General features: G+C 38.4%; 1 protein-coding gene across 31 annotated transcripts in view; it reads left to right on the top strand.

The window, feature by feature from the left end:
* The window catches only part of camk2g (calcium/calmodulin dependent protein kinase (CaM kinase) II gamma), a 172,767-nt gene that overhangs the window by 102,062 nt on the left and 51,735 nt on the right, over positions 1-18,970 (top strand). For all 31 annotated transcript variants that reach the window (XM_012965995.3, XM_012965993.3, XM_012965990.3 and 28 more), the window contains exons 6-12: positions 761-833; positions 3,762-3,864; positions 4,578-4,661; positions 4,786-4,880; positions 6,401-6,523; positions 7,227-7,310; positions 10,328-10,370. In XM_012965995.3, coding sequence (XP_012821449.1) covers positions 761-833; positions 3,762-3,864; positions 4,578-4,661; positions 4,786-4,880; positions 6,401-6,523; positions 7,227-7,310; positions 10,328-10,370 — 605 coding nt within the window. The remainder of the gene's footprint in view (positions 1-760; positions 834-3,761; positions 3,865-4,577; positions 4,662-4,785; positions 4,881-6,400; positions 6,524-7,226; positions 7,311-10,327; positions 10,371-18,970) is intronic.

Genomic DNA, 18,970 nt, shown 5'->3' with positions numbered 1-18,970 from the left:
TGATGTATTCACAAAAAATCTACGGTTTCAGGGGAACTGAAGGTAGTCCGTGTTTGGTCCTTGTAAAGTAGATAATGAGCTTATCACTGCACTGATAACAACAACGGGGTGAAGGGAGGATTTGGTTATGCAGAGCTCAGTATCTCTAATAAAACCAGCTCAGCTAATTAAGGAGAAGTAAGTAAATGTAAAAACAACTCAAATAAGTCTTTTGTTTTTGTTTTTTTTTAATTAAAAGCAGAGGCAGAATTGATTTGAGAATGCATTGTATTTATTTTGCTAATGGGGGGAATAGGAAAGATAGCAGGGGTGAAGCAACATTTGTCTTTCGTATTCAAATGTAAGGACAATGGCACACATCAGTACTATGGGTTCTTTAAGATTTACATTTTTTTTTTTTTTGCACACAGTTATTGGGCTGGTGGCCTCTATTCAGTTCTCCCCACTGATAACTAGGATTCTGTGCCACACAGACCAGTGTGTAAGGGAAGAACATTTCTTTCCTGTTGCAGCAACTTTTATAGGGACGTTTAACAGTGCAGCTTGGAATAATAATGTGCTTAAGCTGTTCACTTGTCTCATTTCAAAAAACCCTGTTATGCCTGTTGCCAAGCAACAAGTTTTCAGCAAGTTTGTAAGGTATGAGTTTCTGATCAGATTAATGCTCTCCAATGCAAAGCAGAGAAACATCAGAGGCTTTTCTTGTACATTCAATGGAACTGTGTTACTAAACCTTGTGCTTCATTTGTGCATTTTGCAGCCACTGTATTCATCAGATCTTGGAGAGTGTCAACCACATTCACCAGCATGATATTGTACACAGGGACCTTAAGGTAATTTGCTCAGTGTTACAAGTTATTATATTTCTGTATAAAGTAAAATAAATGAACTTCTCAAGTCATTTGAACCCAGCTAACAGATCTGTCTCTTCTAAGAAAATAATGGCACAGAACACACCATAAGACCATAAGATTCAGATTATGTGGAAAGTGTGTATAAGATAAAAAAAAAAGAAATAATTAAAAAAAAAAATGCACTTTATGCAAGATAATTTGGAGCTTTCTGAATATTGGGTTTCCCATACCTATTATAATTATTAAGCACTAGAGGCACATTTATTTGAAATGTCAACCAAAAGTGGCTACATTTTCTGGCATAGTGACATCTCATTAAATAAAAGCAGTATTTAGTTTCAGGCCTGAGTGAGGGAGGAGGATGTATAATAGTTTGAATCATATTTCCCTGTTGAAAGATTGCACTATGAATTTGGCTACATGACAGTAATAGAATCCTCCAGCCATCTCTACCATTCTTGATATCTGACGGGTGGCTGATGAAGAAGGGTATTCTTAATATTGGTTCTTAATATTTGTGCCAGTTGTAGTGCAAGCAGCACCCTGCTCCTCCCTTGCACAAAAAACATATTTAACCCGTGCTAGTCCTTTGTCATGCCAATATTACTAATGTTAATTATATACCCTGCACTAGCCACCTGTCAGGCACCCCTGGGCACAAAAAAAACTAGGCAGGTGGGTAGCACTGGTTGTAATACTGTGACTGAGCCCTAACTATATCCAAGATACACCCCTCATTTTTCGTCCAGCATAAGGATGCAGTTTGCAAAAGCACAGGATGGGCAACCAAATGTTGCATCAAAATGGAGTGTGTGTATATATACATATACACATATATATCTCTTCCCGCTGAGGTTTACTACAAAACTTAGTACTTGAGAAAGTAAAGGAAAAAAGGAATAGGGCTTTGTCATGTGCCTAATTACTTCTATAGGTGGCAGCAAAACGGTGCCACCACTTGGGATTTGTGCAGCCTCTCTTAGTTGGGGGTTATAAATGCCTTGTCTGAAAGCCAATGAGAACAGGATAAAGCCCTCAGAACCAAAGTACATAAAGTAAAGACATCCTGTAACTCAAATATTGTCCATAAACATAAAAAAAGTTTATTCAAGACATCCATATAAAAAGATTTCCGTACAGACCCCCTGTTACCATGCCTTATGCTTTTCCTACCCTCCATTCATAGGCATACCATCTTGTACTTATTCATTAAACAACTATTGTTTGAAATGGGATAATTCTTGAATGAAGCAGCTCCAACAAAAGAGCAGTAAAATCAGATGTAAAATCTCAAATATACGTTTACTTATATAAAGGGTTACACTTTCCCTTTAAAATATACATTATATCATAAAGTCTGAGGTTCTAGCATAAAAGGTGCTTTTCAATCCCCGTATATGCCGCTACGGTGAGGCGTTATTATCAACATTCCAGGCATATCTGTAGGAGCATGAAAGCATGTGGCAAGTGGGTTTTTTGTGGTTAGCCTGCATATAGTACCAATACAGTAAACTAACAGGTTTTCTGAAAAAAAAATGTACTAAATATCATTAGAAACCCTGCTGTCCCTCTCACTCCTAAACTTGCCTTGTATGGTAGAATTTTTCCCAAGCCCAAGAATGTTACCAGAGAAGTATTAACCCCCTTTTCTTATTATGTTGACATTTGATATAATTCATGCCTTAGAACTGACTTCAAAGGATCATGTATTGTCATGTACAGTCTTAGCCAAATAAATATCTGTACTGTCTATTATCTTAATGAAATTTTGTATATATTTGTATTTTTAGTTATCCGTGGACTTCTTCAACTATGTCATTAGTCACACTCTGCATTTCATTTGTCTTCTTTCTGTATAATAAACGTCTCCTTATTTATAATGCCTAAGAGCACAGGCAGCACAGTGGGATTGGAATTCATAGTACAGGTTCTGTATCATTTTCTTTACTGGGAGAGTGCAGAGTGGGGTTAAAGTGTTTTCCTATACCACAGTTACTGTTTAATTTCTGGAAAGTGAGTATAAACCAAAGTCCTTACTCATATTGTGTATTCTCTATTCCAGTTAGAACCCTTGCACCATTAGTTGGTTTAAGTTACATAATGGGAATTTTGGACTCTTATTTTGCAAATAATCATGCTCATTTATTGCTTAATTGTAAATTAGTTCAGTTGCTTCATAGCTTGCATGACAGCATTCCCTGCAATAGAAGAGTTTTGATCACTTAACTATTACTAAAAAGACTGCTACAGTCATTATATTTGCCAATATTATTAGTGTATTCTGTTAATAGTCCCTATGTCAAAGCCACCATACCTCGGCTACTGGTATTGAGCCTAATCTTCAATAGGTAATTTATTTATGTAATATTCAGTACTGTAGTAGTTAGTAGCTCTTTTCAGTATTGCATTCCAGGCTAACACCTCATGCAGTTACATACTGCATTTTGTATCTTCCCTGCAGAATTACCATTTTCATACTCATGAGGTGCTTTAGTTAATCATATAACCTTTCATGGGCTTTGATTTTTACTAAATCTGCATTACAGTGTAATCTGTATTCTGTATCAGTATCATTAGCTCACGATGGCCCCCTAGTGCCCATACTGCCTTACAACATATTATTCAGTTGCCCAATGCGTTTGTCTCTTCATTCACTGACGTTGCAGTGTTTTTATAATTTTGGCTATGCATAGTGTGACTGGTGTATCAATTGTTGAATGTTTTTTTTAAAAAAAATTTACAGCGTTTTGTCTGCACAGCCATTTAATCAGTCATTAATCAGTCTTACCAAGCAAACATCTACTAGCTATGTTCCAGAATTGCAAGATCTACACTTTTTGCAATACCCCAACTAGTAGCTAGTAGTTCTGGCCAGTCCACAATTAACTTCCTTTCTTATTTTTCTAGCCTGAGAATCTTTTGTTGGCAAGCAAATGCAAGGGGGCTGCTGTAAAACTGGCTGATTTTGGGCTTGCCATAGAAGTCCAAGGAGACCAACAAGCATGGTTTGGTAAGTTAGGACATTTGTGCTTGTACGCAAATTCATTGAAAGAAAAAGGAAAGTTACAATCACTGAGGGGTGCCAAATATTAGGCATCCCCCAGTCATTGTAGTGACTTACCTGATACCCCGGGCTTGTGCTCCTGTTAGCAGAAAACTTGCACCAGCCCGTGGTTCATGGGACCAAGCAATCCTCTGCCCGCACTTGTCTGTCTTTGAATCCCAGGGCCAGCGCATCCACAGTAGAGTGAAAAGGCCAACTTTTTTCTCTAAGTTCAGCTTTGCACTCTACTGCACATGCGCAAGCGGACAGTAGACAGGCAGAAAAAGGAAAAGGATCACTAGGTCACAGTTACCTGGGCCGCAATTAAAATTCTACTTATGAGCAGTACTGATCATACCACCATTGCTGCTAAAACATGAGTCCTGTTGTCATAACTGGCATAGAGGTTAAAATGGAATCTAGCTGGATTAATCATGATATCAGTAGTTCTCATCTGGCGTTGTCTATACAGCAGCCATCATGATGTAAACATGCAGATCGATTAAGTGACAAATCCAAATAGAAAATGTATTAATCTGCCATGTTCTGCCCTTCACAACTAAGACAGTATCTTGTGGGATGCTAAAGGATAGACAATATCTTTTTATTTGTAAGGAGGTCTTTATATTCAATTGTGATGGTATAGTATGAGATTTTACTACAAGTTCTTTGTTCTGCAGGGTTTGCAGGAACTCCAGGATATCTCTCTCCCGAGGTGTTGAGAAAAGATCCCTATGGGAAACCAGTAGACATATGGGCATGCGGTAAGGACAGTGTAACATTTAAATCTCTAAAATTGCAGGGATGTTGATATAGAATATTTTGAAGGACATAATAAGAAGAAACAACAACTGAACCTGTTTATAACATATCTTGTTTCTGTTTTAGGGGTAATTCTGTACATATTACTAGTGGGCTACCCTCCTTTTTGGGATGAAGATCAACATAAGCTCTACCAACAGATCAAAGCTGGTGCATATGATGTAAGAAAGACAGTGCTTAATTATACATTTTTTATACTGTACAATCTCCTGAGCAGGGCCATCCCCCCATTGTCTTTAACACTATGCTAACTCTTCCGAGTATATATGCTTTAGTATGATTGTCTGTCCCCTAAGTATACTAGATCAGGGGCTTAATGCAAAATCTGGAACAAAAGGGGGCACATGTTTCATTATATGCAAACTGTTGAGCAATTCTAAAGAAAAATAGTGACATCTTTTATCAAACACAATTAAATCATGAAGGGCAGTTTATTGAAAGTTGATTATAGCACCAGCTCCCATTAAGGTAAAAATGTAGATTAATTTACTAAAACTTTGAATTTTATTTTTATCAATTATTTGTGATTAATGATCGTTTGGTCATTTTATTTGTACACCAGTATTTTGTATATTAACACTAGAGGTAAATCCACTCTTTAACCTGCCAGCTTCCCCACTAACCAAGTTGGCAGCTCATTCAACCATATATTAGACTAAAACTGTGGCTTTTCTAAGTAGTATCTGATTGATTGACTGGCTAATGTGTTTGCATTGGCCTCTAGTATCTAGTAATTGGGCTCAAATGATAAGGTCAGCCTGATTTAGCTCACTATTCATTTTAGGGCAGTGGCAGATGGAGAGATTATTCGCACCGCGACAAATCTTCGTTGCCGCGGACGACTAATCTCCCCACAGTGTCCCACCGACAAGAATGTAAATCGCCAGTGGGATGGCATATGCGTCACTACGATTTCCCGAAGTTGTCCAAAGTTTCCTCTCCAGGTAAAGGGTGAAAACACACTGAGCTACTAGTAGCAGCTACTTTTTCACAGCTACTATACTCCAGAAAATACCGTGCCATACACAAGTTTGAGAATTGCCTCTGCTGAAACACACGTTGAGACAATTATCAGTAAATGATCAGCATTGTCTGTTTTAGTAGCCTTGACAAGTAGCTGCTACTATTAGCTCTGTGTGCCCTTTCTGTGACCTAGAAAAATGAACAATCCTTGGTATTTATGAGCATCTAAATGTAATCCAATTCATGTATACTTAATACTCTTTTTTGCATGTTGGAATTCCTTGCACAGGCTCCTACTTTAGATTTGTACCAGATTTTGCCTTTGTGTGAAAAGGACAGAATTCACTACATATTCTCAGGTGTTAAGGGATGTAGGTCTCATTTACAAACATAGATGCTAAATAACACAAGTGAAGTGTCTGGTGGGTTTTTTGTTTTTTATTTATTTTTTTATATTGTTTTCAAACTCGTTGCTGTTTGCAACTGCAATTTATCACCTATGTTCATAAATTCACCCCTGTATCTTTATGTAGTCAAATGTAATACCAGTACCAATTGCAGACATTAGTTACACATATTATTTAGCTTTATATGAAAACACAGATTTTTAGCTTTGTTATGATATTATATTGTCGGTGGCAACAGTGCAGAAATTTTGTGTTCTGCTGGTTGTACAGTACCTGTAGGTTGTTTTTTATGACCATTTTCTCTTCTGCAGTTCCCGTCACCTGAGTGGGATACAGTGACCCCAGAAGCCAAGAATTTAATTAATCAGATGTTGACAATAAACCCTGCAAAACGTATCACAGCAGATCAGGCTCTGAAGCACCCATGGGTCTGCGTAAGTAATGCTCATAGCTGTTTTATGACATAAAGTAACGAGTTATTTGTAAATGTAATTCCTATTGAATGCAGCCTGTCTCTGTCCCTATTCTATTCTTTGCACTGCTGGTTCTCGCGTTTGAAACAATGAAGAAAACAGAAGGCCTCTGATTAACAGACCTGTAAAAAAGCATGCACGGCAGTATTTGGAGTCATGGCTGGAGCGCTGACTTCTTGAACACTGTTTTAAGAGTCAAACCTCTCCCATAGTACAGAAAAGGACACATAGATACTGCTTTCAATTGATATCACACCTAGAAATAACTGTAAAATTATTGTAGTTGTTTTTGTTTCTGTATCTATTGAATAGTTGTTTAAAGCTATATTTTATTCACAATACATAAAGGGGTGGTTTGTTTTACTTTATTGGCTCTAAATAAGAAATACAGTGTAACTGCACAGCGCATAGATTGCTTAAAAAGGCAGAGATATAAATTGCTTGAAGTTGTTGTTTTTTTATTCTTTATAGAAGCAAAGAACAAGCTATGCTATATATTTCTGTATGTAAAGATAAACTTACCTTTTGCAGGTTTCTATATACTAAGTAAGCAAAAACATAGGATATTGTGCTCTGCCCATCTGAGCTAAACAATGACAAAATAATGAATATGCAAGAAACCCAAGCTTTCATCCATCCTAATTATTTATTTATTTATTTGTAGCAACGATCAACTGTTGCCTCCATGATGCACAGACAAGAAACAGTGGAATGTTTGAGAAAGTTCAATGCACGGAGAAAGCTTAAAGTAAGTCCATTTAACCTATTGCACTATATATTGGTATTGAAGTACAATTGTTCTCTAAAAAGTATTTTAGTTTAATTCATCTTGACAGTTAAAAATACAGATACTCTGTGTTTTCTCACTTAAAATAAGATTGGTTTGGCTGATTAACCTCTGGTGCACAGCTGCATTTGCACCAAACGTCAAACTAAATGTAAAACTGGACTGACTGAAGACCAAATTTGGTTGTTAACTTTGGTTAAAACATAGCTCATTTCTAAATTTCTAGAGTTCATTTCTACCAAGTAAATTATCTAGTCAGCCAAAAGGACAGTTTGTCCAGCTTGCACTTGTATCTGTCTGATCGTCCAGTGGAAGGATGGATTAAATATCCCTATATTTGGCCCTTTTGCAACCAAATCTAAGCCTGTGTCAACTAGAGACATTAGTATCTGCTACTTTAAACCTGTTTCTGTCCAGCAAAATATAGCAGTTTCTAATCACCCTATATGACCTTTAGTCCAGGTCCCCTTTGGAGGACTAACTTTGGGACAAGCAGATTCTCACTCTGTGTATAGTTCAGTGCCCTTCTCTTTTCTCTCAGCAAAACAATCTGCACTTTGAATTTCAACACTGAACCCTGTTACAGAGCAGAGAGCTTGTACTGTTTACTGCAGAGCTGAAAACATATGGTATATGATGACACTAAAATAGACGAGACCCAGTCCTGTAACTGGGGTAACTGATGGAATTCAAAGTGCAGAAAGAGCTCTGTCTGAATTAAATGACAGGGGGCTGCATGGTGGGCTCACCTGACCTGCTCAAAGGAGCATCTGCTAACAGGAGTGCATCTATGCAATATGTAGCCTGCAAGTTAGAGGAACAGGCACACAAGGGAAAAGTGCACTCTTGTTACCAGAGCAGGCCAGATCACCAGCTCATAGCATAGTTAGCAAGTTAGTAGTCAGAGCCCCCACAAAGCAGTACAGATCATCAGCCAGTAAGAAGTACAGCGAGAGCTGATTTGCTCCTGTTATTTGACATTTCCTCAAGCAAGACATGGAGGGGCACTTACTTTATGAGAAAGTGCTGGCAGCACCGCAGAAACTCAAATGAATGCAAGACCGGATGTAAGGGAAAGGGGCGCAACATGAGCAGTGTTCCGCTTTCTTTAAAAGAAAGTAGAACTTAAAGGTATGATATACACTCACCTAAAGGATTATTAGGAACACCTGTTCAATTTCTCATTAATGCAATTATCTAATCAACCAATCACATGGCAGTTGCTTCAATGCATTTAGGGGTGTGGTCCTGGTCAAGACAATCTCCTGAACTCCAAACTGAATGTCAGAATGGGAAAGAAAGGTGATTTAAGCAATTTTGAGCGTGGCATGGTTGTTGGTGCCAGTCGGGCCGGTCTGAGTATTTCACAATCTGCTCAGTTACTGGGATTTTCACGCACAACCATTTCTAGGGTTTACAAAGAATGGTGTGAAAAGGGAAAAACACCCAGTATGCGGCAGTCCTGAGGGCAAAAATGCCTTGTTGATGCTAGAGGTCAGAGGAGAATGGGCCAACTGATTCAAGCTGATAGAAGAGCAACTTTGACTGAAATAACCACTCGTTACAACCAAGGTATGCAGCAAAGCATTTTTGAAGCCACAACACACACAACCTTGAGGCGGATGGGCTACAACAGCAGAAGACCCCACCGGGTACCACTCATCTCCACTACAAATAGAAAAAAGAGGCTACAATTTGCACGAGCTCACCAAAATTGGACAGTTGAAGACTGGAAAAATGTTGCCTGGTCTGATGAGTCTCGATTTCTGTTGAGACATTCAAATGGTAGAGTCAGAATTTGGCATAAACAGAATGAGAACATGGATCCATCATGCCTTGTTACCAATGTGCAGGCTGGTGGTGGTGGTGTAATGGTGTGGGGGATGTTTTCTTGGCACACTTTAGGCCCCTTAGTGCCAATTGGGCATCGTTTAAATGCCACAGCCTATGTGAGCATTGTTTCTGACCATGTCCATCCCTTTATGACCACCATGTACCCATCCTCTGATGGCTACTTCCAGCAGGATAATGCACCATGTCACAAAGCTCGAATCATTTCAAATTGCTTTCTTGAACATGACAATGAGTTTACTGTACTAAAATGGCCCCCACAGTCACCAGATCTCAACCCAATAGAGTATCTTTGGGATGTGGTGGAACAGGAGCTTCGTGCCCTGGATGTGCATCCCACAAATCTCCATCAACTGCAAGATGCTATTCTATCAATATGGGCCAACATTTCTAAAGAATGCTTTCAGCACCTTGTTGAATCAATGCCACGTAGAATTAAGGCAGTTCTGAAGGCGAAAGGGGGTCAAACACCGTATTAGTATGGGGTTCCTAATAATCCTTTAGGTGAGTGTATACATAGCCATTTCTTCAATTTTAGGTTATCTACAATAAGTGGGCCCAATGCATAATATGAAAGTATAAGTACCTTTTAAATTCACCCTACATACCACAAGCAACTGTTACTGCTTTAGGCATCCCAAAAAACTTGTGGGGCATATCGAGCTCATGGATGTCTTTCCTGTGGCAACATCTCTTTAATCATTTAATCATATTAAATAAGTTGGGGTTTTTAATTTTCTAGCCCACAATGCTTATAAAGCTGAATCTTTATGCTTATAGAGCTGACTCTTTAACTCCCAGTAGATGATTAAGATGGTGTCAAATATGGAAATGGATTAAGATGGTGTCAAATGATTGATCAGCCCCTCTAAATGCATTTAACCAAGGAAAAGATTTGAACTGATTAGGCCATCAAATGCATAGGAGGGCACTCAGGACAGTCAGCAATATCACCCAGAATAATTAAGCAATTGTTAATTGTCCTCTTAATTATTTGTACATTTACTCTAGAAGGCAGACATTGTGGGCTAAGATATGATTTCAGGTGGGGTTCTGCCATTGAAAGTTGCATATTCGTGCCCAGTTTTTTGATGATGGTCTACATAATGTCCCATCTTTCCTTGTAGGGTGCAATTCTCACAACAATGTTGGTTTCTCGGAATTTTTCTGGTAAGTGTGCTTTGAACGTAGATGCTGTGTTTCCATGTTTGTTTTGATATATATCACACCATATGTTTAATCACAACATGTGGGGCAGCAAAATCTGCACTACCGTGGGCAACAAGTCTCCCAAAAATGACTTGCCATTGAATAACATCACTATTGCCACAAGTGAAACTTAGCACTCACGGCAAATTGGCTTAATCACGGGAAAATGCGGAGGGAGGTATATCCCCATGATTAAGCAGGATTGCTGCAAAAGTTTTACTTGCGGTGATGGTGATGCTGTTCAATAGTAAGTCATTTTCGGAACATTTGTTGCCCACAGTAGCACAGATTTAACTGTGGGCAACAAATCACCCATGTGCCATCACCCTTAGAATATATAGCAGTTAATTATCTGATATTTTATTATTATCCAGTGAACATGGAGATTTTTTTTAACCATGTTAGATTTTTATTGAAATATTTTTTTTTTTCATGGAATATAAGACATTTTATCCCAGTATTCCTAGTTTTTTAAGTATATATCTGATTTCCTAGTTGATTCATGATAACATTTCTCAAAGAAACCTTGTTTTTTTATTTTACCTTATCTTTTTAGTCAGGAGAGCAATTTTGTTTCCAGTTTTTCACTGTAAATCTGCTAGCAATTAAGACAATAATATGCTATATTGGTGAGGGATTCAATCAATAAAACTATTTATAAAGGCTAAAGCAGGAGAAAGTATAAATTCCCTGTGATCTTGATAATGAGGCCATTCACTTCCTTCCAGAATGGAGTTATGAATTTACAAGTCCACCAAATGTAAAACAAGTTGTCTTAGAGGTCACCACTCTCTTAACAAGGGGCCAAAAACCATCTAAATAGGAGGTTTTCTAGCAACATTTTTTTTTCAATTCCTATGTCTGATTTTTTTAGCGTCACTGTGGAGGGAGTGAGGATTATTTAATGTTATTTTTCTTTACAGTGCAATTAAAGACGCTGAGCTTCTCCATTTCCTTTTGTACTGCGTGCTGTTTAAGACATAAGGACAAGTTTTTTAATATGGGGGAAATGAGCTGATATACACGGCCTCCTAAAATATTTTCCCTCACCCCACAGTTACTATGCATTGCAGTGTAAAAGGGAATATACAAATGTGAATGTCTTTAGCATAAGTTCTGTTTGTCAGGCTTTTTCCAAATCGTATCATTTATTTACAATACAAATTGCCATGATTGTTTTTCTGGTTTATTTATGTTCAAAATCTTACTTTTCAGATGTATTACAGTAGTAGGCTTTATAGCTCTTTGAGCTTCACTTGTAGACAGAGTTTAAAAAGAAAACAAAGTACAATCTCTACCTGTTTGTAGATGAAGCTCCTCCCAAAAACACTTTTAGGTATTCAGTAGATAGGAATGAAAGCTAAAACATAGGTACCACAGTTACATTACCTCTCAGATTACAGGTAGGCGTTTTGGATATTATCTTCTTTGACTTTCTTGCAGCGTTTTCTTTTTTAACCGTACATTTTACTGTATGGTTGAATGTATGTAATGTAATTATTGTTCTTTTGTATTTATTGGAAGTAAAGCACCCTGGAAGTGTAAAATATATATAATTCAAGGTAGAATAAAAAAACTTAAAACAATGAGTTTATGGTACAGTAAACTTTAGTGCTTTTTCACTTTCACTCTCTTGATGAGCTTCCAGCAGTTCATGCTATATCTAGTATAAATAGATGCTGTATAAAATGTAATCCTAGAGCTATGACATGTAACAAACACACTGGTCCCTTTTAATTCATAGCAGGAAGTGGGTCTGCCTGTTATTCACCTAAAAGTGTATTCTGTAGTCTTTAATTATATGTATTAGTCCTAAGAATATGAAGTTTTTGTCCTAACTAAATATCTAAATATATTTGCATGATTACAAACCAACTCACAGTATGGTATCCTTTAATTCTGCACAACAAACATGTTAACATTAAATGTAAAATGAAAGCACCCAGTCTCGCTTTCTTTTTTTTTTTTTGCTTGTTTTTTTTGAAGTGGCATATTATGTGCTTTGTACAGGTATAGGAACTGGAATGCTTGGAACGTAGATAGTGGATATGAGAAGCACAGTGCTTTAAAGTATCAAAACATTAGATAAACCCAATAAGATTGTACAGGTACAGTCTTATTTTAAAGGAATAAGCATAAAGAACAGAAATATTATCTATTTACTGACCTTGTGGGAAATAGTGTTACTGATAATGAATGTTTTAATGAATTGTAGCCATTTAAAATATTTGAGGTATTGTTAAAGAGTAATTTTGCATTCAGGGTTTCTCAAACACCTAATATTTTGTTAAACATAATTGCTTAATTTGCCCTTTACTAAGATATAAATGTATAGTTAAAGCTTTCATTCAGTGAAAATTAGATTTTTAAAACAAATTTGGTCATGTGGCTGGGGTATAATACTTGCTTGTACTTCTTGCTTCCTGTTAAAGAGAATATAATCCAGTTTGTGGAAGCTAGTAAGAGGAATAATAATGTCATAATGGATGAGTCAGTGAGTATGTAGCATGTTATCTCTTTTTGCTTTTGCAGGCTTCTAAAGAATGTGTGTTATTGTTCCTGCCTTACAGATTGTAGGAGCTCTTACACTTTATACTGCTTTTGGCACTGCTGTGTGACAAGCCACAATACCACGTCAAGCTAAACCCCACATGGTGATACTAACTATTTGTTTCAGGTCATTACCTAGTTAGGACCACCATATGAGGTTTACCTTGACATAGTGTGGCGACTTGTCAGTTTTATGATCATAACTAAAACCCCCTGTTTTTGTAAATACATACACTAGCATAAATACAAGATTACTAGTGAAACTGGCTCAGGGAATGTGCTTTGATCAATCCCCCTCTCATTTTTATACTTTTCCTGTTGTCATTTTCCTGCTATTCCAGTGTATGGTCACATCACACAATATCTATTTGGCCAGCAAGACAGCCAGCTGGGAACTCTATGATTAGCCAATCTGTTGGGTCCCCTTAGTTGACATGCTGCAGTATACCTGGGGAAAAAAACACAGCATCTAAGAACAAAGCAGTTTTCACTATTGAATGAAAGCAACTGCAGTAGCATCATTAAGCAAAGTTTACTTTCTTTAGAATCTTGAATGTCACATACAGTTGAGCATTGCCTTTCTCAACTCCCCTTTTATTTAGCTGTTGCTGGAACTAGAAGCAAAAAGCAGATGCAATTTAATATGTTCCATGACCTACCTCTCATTGGTATTTAGTATTTTCCTTCAAGTGAGGTTCATGCTTTACCAGAAGGCGGGGGAGAAGCTAATGTCAGCTTCAGAAGCGTTTTAATGTGTGATCCTATCTTACAGTTCTCTCTATCTCTCTTCTTATTACTGTATAATAATACTGCAGATGTCATCTGTAGTAATGTCAAAACTGTGACCTTCCCGTACTATGCTATTGAATGTTTTACCCAAAGTCAGCCTCTGAGTAGTTGAGGATGATCAGTTCAACAGAATTTTAAGGGTTTCAGGTTAAACGTAGCTAATCCTTATGTTAGTGGCACAGAGGGTTATTGAGTCATATTGATTTGCCTTAGCAAATGTACATGGGCAATCACTGGCATTGCAAAAGGATGTCGTATTTGGAGTTATAAGTGCTTCATGGAGCTTATGGTGAGTGCTCCCCTTTTGACAGTTATGGGAGTAACTAAGTTCCTTAAGAAAAAATATGGAAAATTAAAAGTCCTATGTGCTATTTCTTTCTTAATATAAAATAGCAAAGCAAATTAAATTTTCAATACATAAATTCTCTTTAAGGAGAAATCAGACACCCTTATATATATGTCTGTGTGTGTGTGTGCCGCGCACCTGTGCCAAACTGGGGTTCCCTATGCAACAAGATCCACAAAAAAAACCAGCGCTCACAGGAATGCTGCATTTCACTGAAATTGGGTTAACTGAATAGGTATGCAGAGCCATTTATGTCTCAGAATCATTTTAGAAATCTTTTTTTTTTTTTTAATGTGTTACTTTTTTATACATATACCAATTTATTCAATGATGTCTCAATGAGTTCTGAAAAACTATCATAGCTTTCTACAGCATTGTTTAATGGGATATATTGGTTAAGAATGAACTATGTAACTATCTTCTTTTAAATGTGTAAATTTCATAATATATCCTTTATTTAATAATGAAGAATTTAATTTCTGAAAAGCTGTCACAAATATGTTTCCATTTAAGTGGACTCCAGTGCAGCCATGGTTATACAAACATTACCTCTTTTGTCTCTTCCCTCCTAAAGCAATAGATTTAAGTTGTAAAACTTAATTTGTAAAAAGTAAAAAAAATATAATACTAATGTTTTCCTTTGTTTATAGTGCAAAAGTATGTAATTACCTACATCTAATATAAATAATAAATTATTTAATGTGCACATTAGTATGTACTGTTGTCCAATTCAAGAATAACAGCTACAGTTTTGTTTTCTTTGCAACTCCCTGCACTGGATCATATACCGTTTCTGCACATTGATACATGATGATACACTTGCAGGGAAAACAAAGCTGCAGCTGTTCTAGAACAGTATATGATAAGGTGCAGAGAGTTGCAGTGAAAACAAAGCTGCAGCTGTTCTGGAACAGTATATGATAAGGTGCAGAGAGTTGCAGTGAAAACAAATCTGCAGCTGTTCTGGAACAGTATATGATAAGGTGCAGAGAGTTGCAGTAAAAACAAATCTGCAGCTGTTCTGGAACAGTATATGATAAGGTGCAGAGAGTTGCAGTGAAAACAAAGCTGCAGCTGTTCTGGAACAGTATATGATAAGGTGCAGAGAGTTGCAGTGAAAACAAAGCTGCAGCTGTTCTGGAACAGTATATGATAAGGTGCAGGGAGTTGCAGTGAAAACAAAGTCAGAGGAAGGTTGGGGGAACGATGAGAGAGAGAGAGGAATGCTCTGAATGGGGGGAGGGGGGCAATCAGAGTGGGGAACAAGCTGAGAGAGAGGAATGATCAGGAGGGGGGAGGGGGAACCTCAGGGGCCCACCAGAAAACCTTAGACCATGGACCCACTCTCCAAACTATTTTTCCTCCTTTCCTCAACCAACCTAGTCTCCAAGTGGCACATTTACTAACCCACGAACGGGCCGAATGCGTCCGATTGCGTTTTTTTCGTAATGATCGGTATTTTGCGATTTTTTTCGGAAAATTGTCGCAACTTTTTCGTTACTAATACGATTTGTGGGAAAAAACGCGAGTTTTTCGTAGCCATTCCGAAAGTTGCGCAAAATCTGGCGATTTTTCGTAGCGTTAAAACTTGCGCAAAAAGTTGCGATTTTTTCGTAGCGTTAAAACTTGTGCGAAACGTCGCACCTTTTAAGTTTTAACGCTATGAAAAAGGCACAACTTTTCGCGCAAGTTTTAACGCTACGAAAAAATCACCAGATTTTGCGCAACTTTTGGAATGGCTACGAAAAACTCGCGTTTTTTCGCGCAAATCGTATTGGTAACGAAAAAGTCGCGACAATTTCCGAAAAGTTGTAAAGACGGCGAAAAAATCGCAAAAAATACAAAAAAGTCGCAAAATGTTCGTTTTCAAATCGGAATTTTTCCAATTCGGTTCAGATTCGTGTCTTAGTAAATGTGCCCCCTAGTCTCTTTTATTTACATGCTAGCATCTATTCTTCCATCTATTTCTCCTCTGTGTTCCCATTCAGAAATAGGGAATGAAGCAGGCCAATGGTCTGGAGCAGGAGGGCCCACTGACACCTGGGCCCACCGGGAGCTATCCTGGTGGGCCAGTCCGACACTGGGGGGAACGAGTAGAGAGAGATGAACGATCAGAGGGGTGGGGGACGAGCAGAGAGATGAAGGATCAGAGGGGGAGGGGGGGCAAGCAGAGAGAGATGAATGATCAGAATGGGGGGGATGAGCAGAGAGAGAGGGAAAATAAGCAGAGTAGGCTAATAAAATCTGTGGGAGGAATGCAGGGCAGGACAGAACACTGTTTGCAGGAATGGACTGCAAAAGCGCCGCCCACCCTATGCATATTCACTCCTCTCTAAGTGGATGCGGCTGTGTTACTGAAGCAGATGGGGCCGGCTGCTCCCTAGCCACATACTGAAGACTCCTAAACCTAAAAAGGGACTGGTGGTTCACAGTTTTCAAGGTATTAAAATAAAAGCACTTCCTTCTATTTTACCTTATTTTAGTGCATTGTAAAACTTAATGGGATATTGTCTTCAGATTTATAAATTGATTCCATTTTATACACCAGGACATTTCAGCTACTTTGGTAACTTTTATTTTGCAGTCTCTAATTCAGTTCTTCATAAAAACAGCAGAAAAAAAGTGTTTTAAAAACACTGGATTCCAGTGGATGCCCACTTTTTCATTAATTTTAGGGACAGTATTTGGATTTTATTTTCGACCTGTAAATGTCCCCCATTTTTGAAAAAAACCAACTAATCTAAAGTTTAGGAATATTTTTATTGTCTGCTTTCAGACTGTAACCTATACCTGTACTTATTAAAAAGTAATAGAAGGTAAAAAGCAAGGCCCACAAAGAGGAACAGTGCACATTATTTACAGCACCAAGTAATCTGGCAGTTTAAAGGAGAAAGAAAGGTAAAAACTAAGTAAAGGTCCCCATACATGGGCCGATTATAACTGCCGATATTGGTCCCTTGGACCGCTTCTACAGCTAATTGGCCCGTGTATGGGCAGAACAGAGTGGCCTGGCCGACCGATATCTGGCCTGAAATTGGCCAGATCTCGATCGGCCAGGTTAGAAAATCCAGTCGGATCGGGGACCGCATCGGCTCGTTGATGCGGTCCCCGAACCGACTGCCCCATGGCCGCAAATGTAATCCGATCGTTTGGCCCGTTACTTGCTACCCGATATCACCCACCCGCCAAGCGAGCGGATCTTATAGTGTATGGGGACCTTAAGCTTTATCAGAAAGGTCTATGTAAATACAGCCATAAGCACTCACTGAAATGCTGCACTGACTTCTCTGAAAAAAGATTTCTTGTGTCTGTAATTGCTCTGCCAGAGAAACGCAGCTTTCTGCTCTCTGCTCTCTCCTGCTTCCCCCTCCCTCAAGAATGCTAAGAACTCCCCCCCCCCCCTTAGGAATGTGGATCTGAGCCAATCAGCAGGAATCTGACTCATAGTCTTACTGACTGAGCATGTACACTTGGTCTGGGTGTCTGTGCATGAGTGAGGCATTCTTGGAACCTTCTTTACACAGCTCAGCGTTTTTTATTCCTGTTTGGCTTCAGATCATCTGAACAGGGGAAATATGGGGACTTAAGGGCACTATTGAGACAACTGAAGGTATGCCTGCAGCTTGAGATTAACTCTTTACTAGTCTTTCCTTCTCCTTTAAGAAGTACCCAAAGACCAACACTGATAACTGATTAACAAAAGAACCACTGGATAAAAAACTACTGTATATGAATACATTTAAAAAAAAAAACATGCAGTCCATAATGCAGAGGTGGAAGAATATTGGGCTAAGATCTTCACCACAAAGTATCTAATTATGCTTAATATTAAAGGAAACATATTGGATAAATGGGTAAACCCTAATTTTGTAGGCAATAATGAATAATAAATGGTGCTGGTTTCACTTTGTGCTAAAAATTAATCCTATCTGTAACAATGGCCTCTTTATTGGAGCTCCCTTAGATCGTATCACTTCTCTGTCCGAGTTTGAAATGGAGAGTGGGCGTGTCCTAACGGTCCCTGCCAGAAGCACAGTAGCAGGGGGAGAGCCAATCACAGCCCCGCACTCACACAAGCAAAGACAGGCTTCAGTTCCCTATCAGGTCAGCCTAGCTGCTGACCTGATAGGGCAGTATCTTATAGTGCAGTGTATGGAGGGCCGCCGGCTCCCCAGCTCATCCAGAGAATTCAGCCAGCAGGAAGTGGAACAGATGGGCGGGGCTAGTGTGGTTTTTGTGGAATTTCTCAATAAATCAGTCAGAAACACAACTTTTAAGCACAATCCTTCTATATCTAGAGGAGTATAATTCACTGGTACATTCTTAATTTTTATAGGATATGTCTCCTTTAAGAACTGATAGAAGAAATGCAGAGGCTAAAAATCTGAATTATTGTGCATATGAAGACCTGGCTCTATCTAACTGTGTTTTTTGTGTGTTCTTTGTTCATATCATTTACAGAACTGAAGCTTTTTGAAAAGTAAACATAAGCAACTTTCCCTTTGCATGATTTTTAACGTAACAATATGGTTAGGAAAAGTTACCTAAGTCTAGCTGCCTGTTCTTCTGCTGATCTGGCTGACTACTTTAAGACTCAAAAAAAAAAAACCCCAAAAAACACACACAACAGTAGGCGACTATCATTAGCCTGTCTTCAGCCCGCATTCTCAGATTCCTACAATCCCCTGCACGTGTGATGTCAAAAAGGAAAGGAACATCACTGTGCAATGCTTTGTGAATTATGTAGTTTCTGCATGCTGTCTGTAAGCTGTGAAGAAGTTGTTAAAATTTATAACATCACTGTTTCAGTCCCTCCTCCCCAGCCAGGGTTTCAAGCCTGCAGACTGCTAGTACCAACCTTTTAGGAGAACCCCAG

This window comes from Xenopus tropicalis, chromosome 7, assembly GCF_000004195.4.
Source record: "Xenopus tropicalis strain Nigerian chromosome 7, UCB_Xtro_10.0, whole genome shotgun sequence".
NCBI lineage: Eukaryota > Metazoa > Chordata > Amphibia > Anura > Pipidae > Xenopus > Xenopus tropicalis.
Note: the sequence above shows the minus strand (reverse complement) of the source record. Positions and strands in the feature narration are given on the sequence as shown.